General features: G+C 44.2%; 2 protein-coding genes across 2 annotated transcripts in view; both read right to left on the bottom strand.

The window, feature by feature from the left end:
* The window catches only part of LOC143962439 (E3 ubiquitin/ISG15 ligase TRIM25-like), an 83,561-nt gene that overhangs the window by 21,241 nt on the left and 44,265 nt on the right, over positions 1–18,055 (bottom strand). The window lies entirely within an intron of this gene.
* Positions 10,957–16,671, bottom strand: LOC143961609 (E3 ubiquitin-protein ligase Midline-1-like). Its single transcript, XM_077470924.1, has one exon. The coding sequence runs from the start codon at positions 16,615–16,617 to the stop codon at positions 15,019–15,021; it is 1,599 nt and encodes a 532-aa protein (XP_077327050.1). The 5' UTR covers positions 16,618–16,671; the 3' UTR covers positions 10,957–15,018.

The following is an 18,055-nucleotide window of genomic DNA, read 5'->3' as shown; positions in this document are numbered from 1 at the left end:
AACATGGGGACAAGGTGATTTGAGGGGCTACCTTAAAGCACCCTCTCAATGTTGAGGGCATGTGGCCTGGTATGGTTCAGGAGGGGGGGGCGCTCTCTCGTCCCCCCTCTTTTCCTGCGGCCTGCCAGGTTGCGTGCTCAGATAAGGGTCTGGTATGGATTTTGAGGGGGACCCCACGCCATTTTTTTTGGTGCGGGGTTCCCCTTAAAATCCATGCCAGACCTGAAGGTCCTGGTATGGATTTTGAGGGGGACCCCCACGCCATTTTTTTGGCGTGGGGTTCCCCTTAAAATCCATGCCAGACCTGAAGGGCCTGGTATGGAATTTCGGGGGACCCCCATGCATTTGTTTTTCTTAATTTTTTTTTTCTTAATGCTAATGCTACTGACCTGTGTGCAAAGCAAATAGCCTTAAAGAAAGACCCATAGAAGACGTACAACATTAGAATCCTACTATAGCTTGTAGTCTAAATATTCAACCGGGAATGTATGATTGCAGCATCATAAGTGAGTTTCGCTGCTCCGTCGAATCTTCTTTAAACATTCCGACAGACACCATAAGCCTTCAATGACAGATTAGACCGTAATTCATTTGGATTTTCGGATGATTGCAATTTTTTTACGAAAAACTAAATAAATAAAAACAAATTTTGGGAGTAACTAAATAAATTTATTTTTCAGACGAAAACGAAATTCCGAAACAAAATATTTCAGTTTGCACATGTCTAGCAGTAAGGTGGATTTTATGGCTAACTGCCTTTCCCAGCTATGCCAGAACATTCCCTTGCGTGAAAAGTAGTAGCGACTGGGAACCTGGCATTGTGGTACAGCACATTGTGCAAATTCACGGAAGGGGGCAGAATCAACCAGGCTGAAAGGCAGAAGATGGAGAGCCATTGACAAGCTTCCATTCAGGGGATGTGGGTGGCAGGTACTGTATTTTTTTTTCCACTGCAGCAGATGGGGCAGAGAAATTTGCCGGCTACAGTCTACATCTGGCGGTGTGCTGCTGGCAGATGTGCTACTAGGACCTGGGACACCCTGTGCTATACCATCATCCCTGTCAGTGGAAGCTGATGAAAGGTAATAACTCAAGTATCAGGGGCAGACTAAATTGGGTAAGGAGGAGGAGGAGAGACAGATTTGTGCCCCTTTTGTGTGGCTTTTAGGTGCTCTTGCCAACGGGCTTAGTGGTTGAACGTTAAATGCCTTGTTAGGCATGTGGTACCCAAATGGTTGCTGTTTTTGCCACGTTTGTGTGCCTGAGACACAGTTTTCAAATAGCAACGGTGCGATCTGCTGCAGATGTGCTGAAAAAGGCCCCGACAGCTGAGCTTTGGGGAGTGGGCCCGGGATATAACAGCTGCAGAATGTGATGTAATAGGGTGGCTGCTCTCTACTCTTTCTTGTTGGCCTTCTTGGGGTTGTGCCGCCTCATCTTCAATTTCCTCCCCTGCTCTATCTGGCACCCAAGTTGCATCAATGACATCATCATCATCTTCATCTCCTTTATCTTCCTATATACCACTGGAGACAATTTGACAATAAGCTGCGGCTTGGGGAACATGAATGCCAATTGGTCTACCAGTGTTCCTCCCTCTTTCTAGGCTCATGTTCCTGTCATCCTCAACCTCAGAACCAACATCTGAATCCAGTAATGGCTAGGCATCATCAAAGAGCAAGTGTCTGACACTGTGGTCAAATAACTCTGACTCCGCTGACTCCTCAATGGCTGATGTTGGGGCTATGGCGGGAATAGATGTGGACAAGGAGGCAGGTTTATTCACTCTGGCAACTGCAGGGGACTGCACACTTGTCTCTGCTTGCGTGATAGAGGATGAGGAAGGTTTAGTAAGCCAGTCCACCACCTCCTCTGCATGCTGTGGCTGGATAGCATGAGCAAACTCACTAAACAGAGCAAATGATGCCCTGCCTGAGGACTGACCACCTCGTCACCTTTGCCTGTGGACACATTTGTTGCTGGTTCCCTTACAGTGCGAAGGGAACATCTGCCTTTCCTTGTTGTCCTCCCTGATGTTATTGGGAGGGAGGGGGCGGTGCTTATATGCAAATGTAAAGAAGAAGTTGAAATCTGTACGTAGATGCACTTTAATCAATGTAAAGAGGTGTTTGGTGCACTTTAATTTGAGTACACACACTGCACAGACACACTCCATGGATACACTATAATATACTACAATATAATGCGGCAAGCATACAGTGATGCACAGAACTATATGGCGTTAAACTGGCAGTAATGCACTCAGAAGTAAATGGCGTTAAACTGGCAGTTACGCACACAGAAGTAAATGGCGATAAAACTGGCAGTAACGCACACAGAACTATATGGTGTTAAACTGGCAGTAACACACGCAAAACTATATGGCGTTAAACTGGCAGTAACGCATACAGAAGTCAATGGCTTTAAACTAGCAGTAACGCAATCAAATAGACAGTGTTCAACCGTCACTACACAGATGCTATCTGAACTAGCTCTAGCTACTCTATCTATACACAAATGTAAAGATTACTGACAAGGTCTCACTACACTACAGTGAAGCTATCTGAGCTGTCCCTACTCTAGCTGCACACTATGCAAAGCTGAATGATGGTCCTCCTCACTACACTCACACTATCCCTAGACTGACACTAAACTAATATTCTACACTGACAATTGAAGAAAAATAGCACAGTATAGCACACTAATGCCGCAAACACACAGTAGGATTTTCCGACAACAAATGTTCGATAGGAGTTTGTTGTCGGAAATTCCGACCGTGCGTAGGCTCCATCGAACATTTTCCGTCGGGAATTTCCGACAAACAAAATTTGAGATCTGGATCTCAAATTTTCCGACAACAAAATCCGTTCTCGTAAATTCCGAGCGTGTGTAGACAATTCCGACGCACAAAATTCCATGCATGCTCTGAATCAAGTACGAGACGGAAGCGATCAGTCTGGTAAAACTAACGTTCGTAATGGAGATCGCACATTCCTCACACTGCAAATTTTAAAATCTTTTAATACAGTGCATTCTCTTTTTCTTTATAATGCTAGAATAATGAAGTTGTTTTGCTGCTCATATTCACACAGAATTCTGACAAACTGATTTCTTTATTATTTCTCGTGATCTCCGGAATAATATTATTCATTTATTTTCGTCAGATCTCCATTCTTTTTTTTTCTAGTGATCTCCATAATTTAGTTTTTCGTTTTTGTGTGTCAAGTTACCACAACACCATTATTATCTTGTATTTTTTAACCTCAAGGAGGTTGGTTGGTGTCCCTTGTTAATTTGACATTGTATTTTGGAAATGTACTGTACCTGCCTACTCACAACATACTATCCTTTTTTAAATAAAACACATTGGCAAGTATTTGGGAAAAAAAAATAGCAATTTATTATGAATCATAAGAAAATAACGAGCAAGGCAACGCTGGAGAAACTGGTGAAATAGGCAAAGCCTTTGTTACTCAGGGCACACATTAAGTATTTTCCAGCCAAAATTGTTAGCCTGAGGAGTCCATATAATAGTGAGCACAAGCCGATCCAGGAGTCCAAGAGTTCAGGAACAGCAGCCGATGACATATATGCCCCCAGGCTGTAGCCACAGCCTGCGTCTTTTGTCAGAACAGGCTGAACCCAGGCTCTCACTCGCTTGTCTTCTTTCCACTCTTCCTTCCACGCTTTCTTCCAGGCTGTGGTGTTGGAGTTGTGGCAGGAAGTGGCGGAGGAGGAGGATGGTCCAACTCAGACAGGTGGGTTTTGGTTGTAAGTTGACCCCTCAACCCCTTATTTAGTGTCAGATAGATAATTTCCTCAGAGAAGAGGCGTTGGCCCTCCTTCATTTGCTGCATTTTGCATGCAAGCATGGAGGCAAAGGCTTCTTGAAGAGTGGGGGTGGTTCTGAGGGCAGGATTAGCCTCCTGAATCAGCCGAAGCGCTGCCTCCTCCACGTTACTCTCTTTCCTGGCCCTTTTGGTTGGAAGGCGGAGGGGAGGGACCTGGGATTGTGTCAGGCTACTGGGCCCAGCCACCTCCTGGCTGCCACTTACCCCCGCCACTTCCTGCCTGCCACTTCCCCCCAGTACCTCCTGGCTACCACATTCCACAGCCACCTCCTGTCAGCTCATGACTGTTGCAAATTGAATGTTAACAAATAGAAAAGACTATCATTTTAACCCCAGCATTTTTCATTCTTGTCCAAATCATTTTTGGCCACTACTGTCTATTGATATGTAAAACACTTTATTAAATCATCAATTAGTGATCAATAATAACAACATCTAGTTAACATCATTAATTTTACGACAAGAAATATGTAGAACAATGCTATACCTGGCTCAAGCTGGGCTCCTCCACTTCTTCCTATACATAAATGTCATCTGCTGCTGCTCCTGATCTCATGGAATCCTTGACCTTATTGCACTCCCTATTATATGTGCTCCTCAGGCCACCAATTTTGGCCTTCAAAATAGGGAATGGTTGCCGTGAGGACCTGTGGCTTCACCAATTCCAGCACTTTCTCCAGAGCTGCCTGCCTCTTTTGTTTATGATTATAATGCGGATGTTTCACCTGCCACAGACAGGGCAGCTCCCTATACTTGTCTATGAATAGGGTGAGGAAGTTATGATCATTGAAGCCATCCATTTTCTCTGCAAGACACAACACAAGACAAACCCTAATGTCAGGCTAAACTCTCCTAATCTTATCCCAATATAGGCCTCAATCTATAAGCAGTATAGGCCACCGATGCACCAAGTTCAAATTGTACCTTCGTTAGAACGATCGGAGCTTCCACTACTTCTTCCTCCGCTCACAGATTGTACGTATGACGCACGCGTGTTGCACTTTATATACACTGCGCATGCGTGTAACTCTGCTCACCCTTAACATTCTTTCTAGTCTATTCCCCGCCCCTTCTCTTTTGGCGCAGTGGGAAAGAACATGGCAGAGAAAGAACAAGTGCATGCAGACAGCAGCAGCAGCAGCAACGACGAAAGCACGGAGCCACAAACATCCCGATCCCAGAGGAGAGTTAAGTCCTCAAATATGTTCTTTGTAGAGATGGTGGACATCTTGGTGTTGCATATAAAGTCCCAAATTCCTGTTTTTTTTATCCTTTTTCCCCATTACCATCCTCCCTTTCCCTTTTCCCCCCCTTTCTCCTTTTACCATTAGGGGTTGAGACGTTGTTACTTATTATTAGTCATCGTCTCATTATATTAATTAATACTTGTTTTACCTTTTGTTATATTTCTCCATCCTCCCCCTCTCCCTTCCCCCTCCCTTCATTTTTTTTCCTTTTAATTCCCTCGTTGATACAATTGATAAAGTTGTGAAAAGTCTGCGCATGAATTTTGGGGTATGATGATCCAAGGAAACGTTGGTCAGGCCTGAAATTGAGGAAGAACAATCAGTACAGAAAGAACAGGAAACTGCTTCTAAAAAGTAAGTAGTTGTCGTGTGTCTCTATTATTATTATTATTATTATTATTATTATTATTACTTGCATGCTGCTCCATGTGTTTTTCTTTACTGTTGTACAGTTTAAAATGGCAATTTTCAGGTTCGTGGACACAGTAATCGTTCGCAGTAAACATTGTTTGTTCGCACACTAATACAATGTTTTTTGGCAGATGCAGGTTAACTACATTTGTTCTAGTCTATTTGTATTAAAAGAAGTTTTGTACATTGTTGTCTAGATGGGTTTGTAATAGAATGAAATGTAAACTTGATTCAGTGTAAGGAGAGGACACTCAGCAGCTGTTTACACATCTGGACACAGGAGCACTAGTGTGGGACACCAGAACAAACTTTTTAGGGTGCCCCACACAGGTGCTCCAGTGGATACTAGGGGTGTCTCCATGTGTGAAAATTGTACAAAAAAGGCAAGTATTCCAGCTTTAGAAATGGAAAAAAAAATGTCTTCAGCTTAGAACTCTGCCCAAAAAGACAATTGTACGACACTTCCAAGCAATGTGTCAGATTAGGGATGAGCCCGATGTTCGAGTCGAACGTAAGTTCGACTCGAACATCGGGTGTTCGCCGGATAGTGAACAATTTGGTGTGTTTGCAGCAAATTCAAAAGCCGCGGAACACCCTTTAAAAGACTATGAGAGAAATCAAAAGTGCTCATTTTAAGCTTATATGCATGGTATTGTCATAAAAAGTGTTTGGGGACCCGGGTCCTGTTCCAGGGGACATGTATCAATGCAAAAAAAGTTTCAAAAACTGAAGTTTTTTGGGAGCAGTGATTTTAATAATGCTTAAAGTGAAACAATAAAAGTGAAATATTAATTAAATTTCATACTTGGGTGTGTCTATAGTATGCATGTAAAGTGTTGCATGTTTCCCATGCTTAGAACAGTCCCTGCACAAAGTGTCATTTCTAAGGGCCGGTTCACACAGCGAGGCGCGGCGAGGCGTCTCCGACTTACCTCGCCGCGACCTGCGGGGACCTCAGCGGCGACTTGCAGAGGACTTCTGTATAGAAGTCAATGCAAGTCGCCCCCGAAGTCGCCCAGAAGTAGTACAGGAACCTTTTTTCTGAGTCGGAGCGACTCGAGTCGCTCCTCTCAGAACGGTTCCATTGTACAGCACGGGGGCGACTTGCGGGAGCGAGGCGAGGCGAGCCGTGTCGCCTCGCATCGCCTCGCTGTGTGAACCGGCCCTAAAGGAAAAAAAGTCATTTAAAACTACTCTATAATGAATTGTCGGTCCCGGCAATACAGATAAAAGAAGTCATTGAAAAAAATGGCATGGGGTCCCTTTGGGTCTGGTATGAATATTAAGGGGAACCCCGAACCAAAATTTTAAAATAATTGCATGGGGGTCCCCCTAAATTCCATACCAGGCCCTTCAGGTCTGGTATAGATATTAAGGGGAACCTCGCGCCACAATTAAAAAAAAAATGGCGTGGGGGTCCCCCCAAAAATCCATACCAGACCCTTACCTGAGCACGCAACCTGGCAGGCTGCAGGAAAAGAGGGGGGGCAAGAGAGCACCCACTCCTGAACCGTACCAGGCCACATGCCCTCAACATGGGGAGGGTGCTTTGGGGTAGCCCCCCAAAGCACCTTGTCCCCATGTTGATGGTTAACAAGGACCTCATCCCCACAACCCTTGCCCGGTAGTTGTGAGGGTCTGCGGGCGGGGGGCTTATCGGAATCTGGAAACCCCCTTTAACAAGGGGACCCCCAGATCCTGGCCTCCCCATGTGTGAAATGGTAACGGGGTACAAATGTACCCTACCATTTTACAAAAGAAATGTCAAAATGGTAAAAATGACACGACGCGGCTTGGGACAAGTCTTTTATTAAAAAATAAAAAAATAAAAATGTCCCTCAAAGTCTTCTTCTTTTCTTGCTCCATAGATGGGCCGAAAAAGAAAAAAAGAAACGCGGCCGACCTGCCTCCATGGGACGCGTCTTCGTTTTGACAGTTCTTTTATAATCGGTTCTTTTATAACCGCCCATGGAGGTGGGTCGGTCGCGTATTTTATTTTTTTTTTATTGATCCATCTGACGTAAGTGAATGGGGCTGTGCTGAAACCGTCTATGCCACCAGAGATTCTACTCTCGTTTCCTTCTAATAGCAGCCAGAGAAGGTCAGGAGAGAGTGGGTGCCTGCCAGAAGGACACCCTAGTCTCAGCATGGTGCCGCCGGGGGGTGAGAACAGATTGCTCTTCTTCCTGTCTGCTCTATTCATGTACATATTACATGATCCAAGATGGGAAGAAGGAGAACCTGCTGAGACTGGGGGTGTGATCTGTGAGCGTACATTGAGGGGCGCAATTTTCCATCTTCACCTTGGGAGCTGCATAACCTTGTACCACCATTGGGCGGAGCTATACATTGAAGGACCAATCATCATAAGATATCAGTGAGTATGGGATATAAGACGTTATCATTGTGGTTTATCAGTGACAGTGATCAGTAGAACTGAACCTTGCTCTTCCCTTCAGACACAAGTCATATCTGTACAATCTAACAATGTGTCCTCACCGCATTCTTCTCACCGAGAGCAACATTCTTCATTACATAGAAGAACTTCCTCCTCCAATGTGTCCGACCTTCCTTCATATATATGTGATCCCAACATAGGGAGCAACTCACCATTCCCAGCAGTGCAGAGTATTTCAGGTGAAGAGAGTAAAGCCCCATACACACTATCAGATTTTCTGCTGAGTTTTTCCTTCAGATTTACCAAAACAATGTAGTAGAAGGGCCTGCCTGATTGCATACACATTGAAACTCCTAAGGTTTGACCTCATATTATATGTTTTTGGTAAATCTGAAGGAAAAACTCAGCAGAAAATCTGATAGTGTGTATGGGGCTTTATAGAGGAAGGAGCAGAGTCATCCAGCAGTGCAGAGTATTTCAGGAGAGGAAAGTGATAGAGGAAGGAGCAGAGTCTTCCAGCAGAGTATTTCAGGAGAGGATAGTTATAGAGGAAGGAACAGAGTCCTCCAGCAGTATTTCAGGAAAGTTATAGAGGAAGGAGCAGAGTCCTCCAGCAGTGCAGAGTATTTCAGGAGAGGAGCGTTATAGAGGAAGGAGCAGAGTCCTCCAGCAATATTTCAGGAGAGTTATAGAGGAAGGAGCAGAGTTCTTCGGCAGAGTAGTTCAGGAGACGAGAGTTATAGAGGAAGGAGAAGAGTTTAGGATAAAATTTCACTCATATTAAAAAGGTGACAAAACCTGAGCAGAAGGATAAGAAGTGGTCCAGAGTCGGCCTCTATCCCCCTCATTGTTCTCAGCTCCTCTCACACCACTACCTGGTCACACTGTGATGATGAAATCTGGGAGGAGCTTGATGATGTCATCACAGTGTGACCAGGAAGTGGTGTGAGAGGAGCTGAGAACAATGAGGGAGATAGAGGCAGGCTCTGGATCACTTCTTATCCTTGTGCTCAGGTTTTGTCACCTTTTTAATATAAGTGAATTTTAAACTAAACTCGTCTCCTTCCTCTATAACTCTCATCTCCTTCCCTCCATTCCTAGGTTCCATTCCCTCCCTCTCCAGTCCTCTTCCCTATGGAGATCCCCATCACAGGTCTGTGGAGATTTCTCTCCTCATCATTCCCATGGATCCTTCTGCTGTTTGTGGGAGCACTCGGCTCCGAGTGACGGAACCTTCTGTGCTCCCCCTGTTCTGAGTTTGTCATCTCCCAGTTCTGTTTATTTTCCCTCTCTTTTTATACCAGCACAATGGAGGCAGCAGGTTGTAGAACAGTCTGTGTTGGGGGCTGGAAGTGTTGACAGAGGTGGCAATCTATTCATTGGTCTGAAGGTTTCCACTTCTCCGGCCCAAAGTCATTTTTACCATCAATCTCTAGATACTTGTAACAATCTCATCATGCCATGCTCTCTCTTAGAAAGGACACCGGAGGTAGGGTTGCCACCTCATCCCTTTAAACCAGGGGTCCTCAAACTATGGCCCTCCAGTTGTTCAGGAACTACAATTCCCATCATGCCGAGTCATGTCTGTGAATGTCAGAGTTTTACAATGCTCCTGGGATTTGTAGTTCCGCAACAGCTGGAGGGCCGAAGTTTAAAGATCCCTACTTTAAACCCAAACACATGTAGAGGCCATAACCCGTTGCAGGGTGGCCTTGACTTAATGGGCTTACCGATTACCTTCTCTTGGCCGGCTCTTCTACTTCTAGGGGTTCCCAGGGTTGATACCCAACAACTTGTACACTGACACAGATGAAGTCCTTTTAAAAAGGTTTATTTTGCAGTAGAACTTTCAAATAACACAGTCTCTTGGGGAACAGAGCGCACGGGTGAAGAACTCAGGCACCTTGAACTGCAGGTATAGCAAAGTCTCTATTTCCACCAGAGAGTAGCCACTGGCAGCTGGGTACTTCAAGGCTGAACAGATCTCTACCCAGACATCATGGCAGTCAGCACGTTGACTTAGAACTTGAATGATCAATTAAGGGTGAACAGGAACCTCTTTCCACCGTACCTGGAACGTTTCCCGTTTCCTCAATGGCACTGGAAAAGTATGAATTCATCAATATCCTTCTCAACTCAGTAACCAGGCACTTCTCAGGATGCCACTTGCTGGCCCTCCTCCGAAGAGTCCTCCCCCAGTTACTTCCATGAGCTGTGGTGTCCCTCCAAGCCGAGAGCACACCCGGACACTTAGAATCCTCCCTCAGTTACTGCGCCTCGGACCAGCAGGTTGCGAAACTTGGGAACAGACGGATCCCTACCACAGACCAGGCAGGTCTATCAGGGCCCATGTTGCGGGGTGTCGAACACCCCATGACCGGGACCCCTCATGGGGCTACCCCAGTCCTGGAATCAGACTAGACCACAGAGGTCTCTCGAACAACTCAGGAACCCCGAACACGTGACCCACACCCCCTTAATTACCCCTTCCCAGACTCCTCAGTGGGCCCGGCACTCCCACTGATTGGCTCTGAGAAGGCCGATACCTAAACATTCAACCAGACCTGGTTCTGGCCTGTCATGTGCACCTCACCATTCACATGACCAGGCAGAACTTCCAAACACAGCCTGGCCAGACTGGTGTTAGGGCCTACCTACACAATTAACCCTCAGAACCTTTCTTGTTCTGCAGCAAAAACTAAATTTCCATGCGTGTGACATTTTATCCCAAATGTCATCCGCTACATACATATGAATTACATGAGTTCTGAGGCTAATTTAGCGCAAATAAGGCACCGAGTGAGTTTAATTACCACTTAAATTGGACACAGAACCTGTGTAATTCATATGTGTTTGGGTTTTAAAGGGATGAAGTGGCAACCTTAACCGGAGGATGGACATGACAGCACTTGGAAGGTAAACTGGGCCGAGTCCAGTCTGGAGGCCCCAAAAAAAAAATCCCAGCATGCCATATAAACTGAGTGTCATGGACGCTCCCTTTACATTTATAAAATAAAGTTTTTTATACAAATGAAAACAAACACATGGATCAGATTATAACATGTTTACATTTTTATTGCTATATTATAAAACCATAAACCATTGTACTTTTCATTTCAACCATGAAATCAGGACTGGGGATATGGTGGGATGTTTGGCTCTTCCAAGCAAAATATGTACCAGCGCCAAAAAAAAAAGCAGTAGCCACACCCAGAATTCCGGTCTGACAAATAACTTTATTGATACAACACCATCTTCACAAACTCCTCCCTCTGATGTGTTTGCTCCCAATAGAACTTCATTGTAGAGACTCAAGGTGTGGTTGTTACTTCCTTAGGGTTGGTGAATGTATTTTATTGCTGAAACTTTTCATATATATATATATATATATATATATATATATATATATATATATAAAATTATTATGGTCAGGTTTTTTTTATCCCAGGAAAATATATAATATTGTAAACAAATATTTCACATTTGCCAAGTGCAGACAGCAGGTGGTGCTATTGGGTCAGTTTCTCCAGCTCTCCTCCAGTTACTGACGTATGTGCTGTGAAGTCTGTAATTGGATCTCCTGCTATTCAGGCCACACCCAGCTGGATGAGTCAGAGGAAGGACACGCCCACCTCCCCGCCCTCTACTTCATACAGCTTTGTGTGGAGGATCAATGAGAGAGAGACAACCCAAAAGTCAGCAGCTGCTGCCGGTTTGTCTGATAGGGAAGCCTGGATTTTTCAGTGATACCGTGTCATGGTAGCGCTCTGTCATCAATGGAAATATTTGTACCAGTATATATACAAGTTATAGAAAAAAGTGACACAAAAGATTTATAAATGAGGAAATATTCCCCAAAACTTTTTTTTTATAAAGTTGATTGTTGAAGTTGATTATTGTTCTTTGTAAGCATTTTGTATTTCAGGAAAATGAAAAGAGTAAAAAAATATAAAATACAAGAGACTCCCATGCTGAGACTTTAAAGGAAACCTGTACTGAGGGGACTATGAAGAAGACAATGCAGTTTGCCTGGCTGTCTCTGGTATTGCCTCAGTACTTTGAGACACTGAACTAGAACAAGAGGAAGAAATCCAAGTTTATTCAAAATGACCAGTCAGAAAACTTATTCTGGGTCAGTTACCTAGAGAGTATGGAAGCCATTGGATCAGAATGACAGCCAGGGAACTAGTATTCTTTAGAAGTAGTTATCAATGGCGGCCACCATACTTCCTCCATACAGATTCCTAGAATACAATTGTGTAGGATGCAGACAGGTTAGTGTGTAGAGGTCGACCGATATATCGGCTGATAATTGCCGTTTTTTTAAATTAATCGGCATCGGCCGATTGTGCTGATAAAAAGGCAGATTTAGAACTACAGTGCGACTTGCAAATGACCTCTGTAATAGAAGTCAATGCAAGTTGCCTGAGTCTTCATAGAAGCGACTTTCCTCCTCTCTGGGCAGTCTGCCAAGAAAAAAGTAAAGACATACAATGTTTACACTTCTGAATGAATGAACTCAACTCTGTGTGTAGAAGTTCTCAGTTTAACCATTTAAAGACTAAATCTTTTCTGACACTTGTAAAAATCCTGTATTTTCTGCCAGAAAATCACTTAGACCCCCCCAAAAATTATATATATATTTTTTTTTAGCAGAGATCCTAGGGAATAAAATAGCGGTTGTTGCAATATTTTATGTCACACGGCATTTGCGCAGCGGTCTTTCAAATGCAATTTTTGGGGGAAAAAAAATGAACTAATGATAAAAAAAAAAAAAAAACAGTAAAGTTAGCCCATTTTTTTTTCGTCCAAAAGTTTTGACTACCTGTTTTTATTTTATATATATATATATATATATATATATATATATATATATATATATATATTTTTTTTTTTTTTTATCTAAATCATACATACAAGTAAACTGATTGGAGGTTTTTTTTTTTTAATAAATGTTTAAATGTAAGCAATTTTCTGAATCACTTATGAAGGATGCTTTCACTGGAACGGGCAGGCGTTGATGGTAAAACGCTGCTAGTTTTAGCAGCGCTTTACTATCATTTTAGCGGTGCTATTTGGCTGCTAGTGGGGTGCATATAACCCAGCTAGCGGCCGAGGAAGAGGTTAAATGCGCCCGTGAAGCACCGCTGCCAAATCGCATTGCATGCGCTTCGGCAGTGGTGCCCATTCATATCAATGGGCAGGAGTGGTGGAGGAGCGGTATACACCACTCCAAACGTGCTGCTTGCAGGACTTTTTTTTAACGTCCTGCCCTGCCAGCGCATCGCCTCCGTGTGAAAGCACTCGGGACTTCCACACTGACTGCAAGGGAGCCGTTTTGCAGGCACTTTACAGGTGCTATTTTTAGCCCAAAAGCGCCTGAAAAACGCCCCAGTGGGAAAGGTGTCTGTTAGATTTTATGAGATGAAGGGGGATAAAAAATAAAAAATCGGCATCATATATTGGCCATCGGCCACCATGATTTCTAAATATCGGCATCGTCCAGAGAAAAACCCATATCGGTCGACCTCTATTAGTGTGTGATGATATATTAGCAGTATGTGTCTCCTTTTTATGTCCTGTACATCCTGGGGAAGGTGAGAGCTCTATGCTGCTCTGTATACACACACCCCGGGATATACCACTCCTCTTCCTCTGCCCCTCCCCCAACCTGCTCTATTGTCACCCTTCACCCTCTCCCGATCTCTGATTCCTCCCAGTACAGACGGAGCTCATCACCCCCCACCATCTACCAGACCTCACTTCTGTGCTTCCCAGTCCCCTCCCCCCACATGGGGTCATGTGACCTCTCCTAGATGTAGAGGTGACCACATCCTATCCCATCACAATGACTGCACTGCATTCTCTGTACTGATGGATCATCTCCACCCTCTGTGTCTGATCATGGCTGCACATAGCGCCACCATGAGGAGGAGGGGCAGAACATCAGGGGGAGGGAAATTGCTGATATAATATGGGAACTTCCTGTTTGGAAAATTAAAGTAGAACTAAAGGCAACACTTTTTTGTTCATTTTGGAGAGAGTAAGGGAGGGTTATAACCTCTGTTAGTATTTTATTACCATCTGTTTTTTATTGGGGAGATTTCCCTTCACTTCCTCTCCAATAACCAAAACAGGAAGTGACAGGAAATCCCTCCAAAGTGAGGAAATCCCTGGTTGTCACCAGAACTAGTGTCCCCATTGGAGGATTTTCCCTCTATTCCAGTTCTGCTAACAACTCGGAATTTGGGATTTTCTTTCACTTTGGGTGATAAAATTCACCATGACAAATAGCGAGGGGGGCTCTAAATGGAGTAGAGACAGCAATAAAAACCTGACGGAGGCTCTATTCTCCCTCCACGATAGATAGGTAGATATATCACATCCCCCTCGCTAGGTGCCATTTTTTTATCGGCAAGTACCGATACTTTCAGTCAAGTACTCACTGATAATAAGAACCGATAATGTGTGGTGAGTTTTGCATCTATGGAAAATAAATGGGTGCAAATCGCACTGCACAGAATCACATGCAATTTGAACTGGAATGCGGTACAATTTCTGTCCAAATCGCATGCGGTTTCCCCACCATTCCTGTGTGAAGCCGAGCTTGTCATAGTGATTTCAGCCTGGGGTCACACAGGGGCAGTGCGGCAAACTGCATGCGATTCACACAGGAATCACACCGCATTTTTGCAGTGCGATTTCCACTCATTTATTTTGTATGGACGCAAATTGCACCACAAAGTCTTGTTACTGGTGAATCCCCACCCCTCGCTATAATTAGAGATATTCCAGCCAATCACAGTGACCTGAGAGGGAGGGATGGAGACGTCTCATAGAAATATATTTATCATAGAAAACCCTGCGGGACTAATAACATATAATAGGGGCTCTATCCCTCTAATACTATGAAACTAAGTAAGTATAAAAAATGACAATCATCATAGTAAGAATAAAAATGGAAAACAATCACATCAGATCTCAGAGCAAGAAATAAGTGCAAATCCCTTTAAGTATGAAGTCATATGAATGGAAGTTCATTAGTGAAGCTAAAACAATTGTTTATCCAAATAATGTGATGTGCCAAAATCCCTCCACTCCAGTGCCAACCTCATTGTATTACACCCACCGAGTGCTCAGGACTCCTTCCCCTCCCCCCACATATCTTTATACAACCTCTCCATACACATATCCCAGCATGGAGGGGCTCAGTGAAGGTGGTGATGAAGGTGTGGAGATGTCGGATCGGGTCACACAGATCATAAAAGGAGATCCGTCCGACCTCATAATCCAGATATATCCTGACTCTGTTACTGGAGATATTGGGGGGTAAGAGGAGCTCTTTAATGTCATGTCTCACCCCATACTGATCACCATTCCTGTACAAACCCCAGGACTTCTTATTATTTCCAATCACTGACTGCCCTCCTCTCCTATCTATACTGGGGTAACACATCCCGACTATCCATCCATCTGATCCCCCGACATCCACTTCCCAGTAATGTCTCCCTGAGGAGAAACTCCGACTGCTCAACACCTGAGAAGAATCCTGAAATCTCTCTGGTGTTTCTGGACGATTCTGTTTTCTATGTGACCTGGATACAGTTTTCCTGTCATCTGATATATGGAGAATATTATGAGCTGTATTTACATCCAGTAATATGTCTGCAGCTCCCTGCATATAGGAGGATACATTTACCTCTATTATATCAGATAATGTGTGTAATGTGTGTGATATCCCAGCCACACCCAGACCCCCTCCATCATGGAGGAGCTTCTCATGTCTCTCTCTGTCCTCATTATCTCCATCCTCAGTATCACACAAGTCACCTGTGTCTGATTCTTGTAAGACAGTTAGTGGATCCGTCACGTTACACAGCTCCTCAATGTGACGCAACTTCCTGGACAGCTCCTCCTTCTTTATTTCCAGATCCCGGATGGAGAAGGAGATCCGCTCTGCCCTCCTGGAGATTTCCCTCAGGACTCTCTTCTCCAGGTCTTCCAGACGTCTCCTGAGATCTCTAAACAGGACAGTGACTCTCTCGGTGTCACCAGCTGCTTCTTCTTCTACTTTCCTCCTGTGTTCCTGCAGTCTCTGGACTCTTTCCTCCGTCTTCTCTCTCTTTGTCAGAAGTTTCTGCAGAACATTCATCAGTGTCTCCTTCTTCTTCTCAGAAGCCTCATCCAGTAACTCCATCTCATGTCCTTTATGCTTTCCAGTCACACAAAATTTACAGATACAGGTATCATCCTCAGTGCAGTAATACTCCAGGATCTTCTTATGGACGGAGCATTTCCTGCTCTCCATGGACAAGGTGGGGTCACATAAGACGTGTTCTGGGGACTTTTTGTGGACTCTCAGGTGTTTATCACACAGAGAAACCTCACAGTGCAGACAGGATCTAACAGCAGATACAGGAGAGTCCACACAGTAAGTACAGAAGACCCCGGACTCCTCCTGAAGTGGCTGAGCAGACAGGAAATTCCCCACTATGTTACGTAGTGTTATGTTCCTCTGCAGTGCAGGCCGAGCCGGAAATGTCTCTCTGCAGTCAGGACAGGAATATCCTCCAGACCCCCCGTGTGTATCCAGCACACGATCAATACAGACCCGGCAGAAGTTGTGTCCACATCTCAGGTTCACAGGATCTGTATAAATGTTCAGACAGAGGGAACATTCCAACTCAGCTCTCAGGTTAGCAGACGCCATCGCTGACAGTAGAAGAGAGAAATGAAACTGAAGTTCACTGACACCGGAGAAGAATGCAGTTGGGAGGGTCACTTCCTCCTACACAGGGTGAGGCTGGGCTGCGACTTGTACTTTATTCATAGGATTCGTTCTATGGAGGGACACCAATATTGTAAGAATCTCCTCCATAATGTGCCGGTCTCGGGAAAATATAGGTCACTCTGGTGATAATTAGGACCGGTGTCAACAAACATTTGTTCACAACTGATTTTCTCCCCATACAAGTGAATAGGAATGCAAAAACAGATTACAACTGTCAGAGATTAAAGCAATAAAACTGCTACTAAGCTGTTCCTTATAGTCCTACAGACCAGCAAGTAAGCCGATATGTTACTTGTTGTTCCACAGCCATAACATGCAAAGCTGTTTTGTTTATTGCAGTTCCAGAAACAGGCGCTCTGTTCTGACCTTGTCCCTGCACAGGACTGAGTACTATAGATGTCGGCCGGCCTCACCTGCTGAATAATATAATCACATCACAGCTAGTCCCTGCTAAGCTTGGCTACCCGTCATCCTAACAATGGTGTGTAAAGTGAGCGCTATAAACAAATGAGAAAAAACAGCTGCTAGCACATAAAGGCGAACATACAACTCCCATAGAGCATGTAAAACTCTGTATGTGCAGCGCTATATCATATATTAATTAAGAAACAAAAAATAGTTAAATAGTCCAAATAAATTAAAAAAACGTGATATAGTCCCAAAATAGATATATATAGGAAAAAATGTCCAATATGTGCTCTGATTGTCTAAATACAGCTCAATTATGCACTCACCAGAAGTGTGTGAATATAAAGCCTTAAGCCAAAATATCAATACTGCGCTTAGCCCACGTACACACGGTCGGAGATTTTGGCAACCAAATCCGTCGGATTTTGCCTGTCGGATTTAGTCCAACGGATTGTGTCCGAAACTGTTGTATACACACGGTCGGGCCAAGTTGTCTGATTTCGCGGTTGCCAAGAACGCGGTGACGTAAGCCGTGTACTAGAAAAAGGAAGTTCAGCTCCACGTCCAGCATCCTTTGGGCTCCTTCTGCTGATCTCGTGTTTTAGTAGAAGTTTGGTGAAAGACGATTCACGCTTTTCAGATTAGTGATTCAGATTGCTACTGCTCTTCAGTTTCTGCTTGTCTTTGCGTATCTGATAATCAGTGCGTGCAGTCATTAAGTATTTGCTTCTCATTGTGGACTCTATCTTGGTATAGTACGCTTTGAAAGGCATTTTTTATTGTCTGCTTGCTTCTGCTATTCAGGTCGTCCTTTCAGGCCTTGCTGTTTAGCGTTGCTTTCTGGTGTCCGTTCTGACCAGCCAACCGTTTTCCAAACATGTTTCGTCTACGTACTCATCGTACAGTTTGTGCTGTGCAGGGGTTCTTACTTTGACTTTGACACAAGCCA

This window comes from Lithobates pipiens, unplaced genomic scaffold (genome assembly GCF_037356315.1).
Source record: "Lithobates pipiens isolate NorthernLeopardFrog02 unplaced genomic scaffold, aLitPip1_a1.2 Scaffold_8, whole genome shotgun sequence".
Lineage (NCBI taxonomy): Eukaryota > Metazoa > Chordata > Amphibia > Anura > Ranidae > Lithobates > Lithobates pipiens.
The sequence above is the reverse complement of the archived record's forward strand: the minus strand, read 5'-3'. Positions and strand labels throughout refer to the sequence as shown.

What these genes read in the sequence shown, in the direction of transcription:
- LOC143961609 (XM_077470924.1), bottom strand. Translation starts at nt 16,617, where the DNA reads ATGGCGTCTGCTAACCTGAGAGCTGAGTTGGAATGTTCCCTCTGTCTG.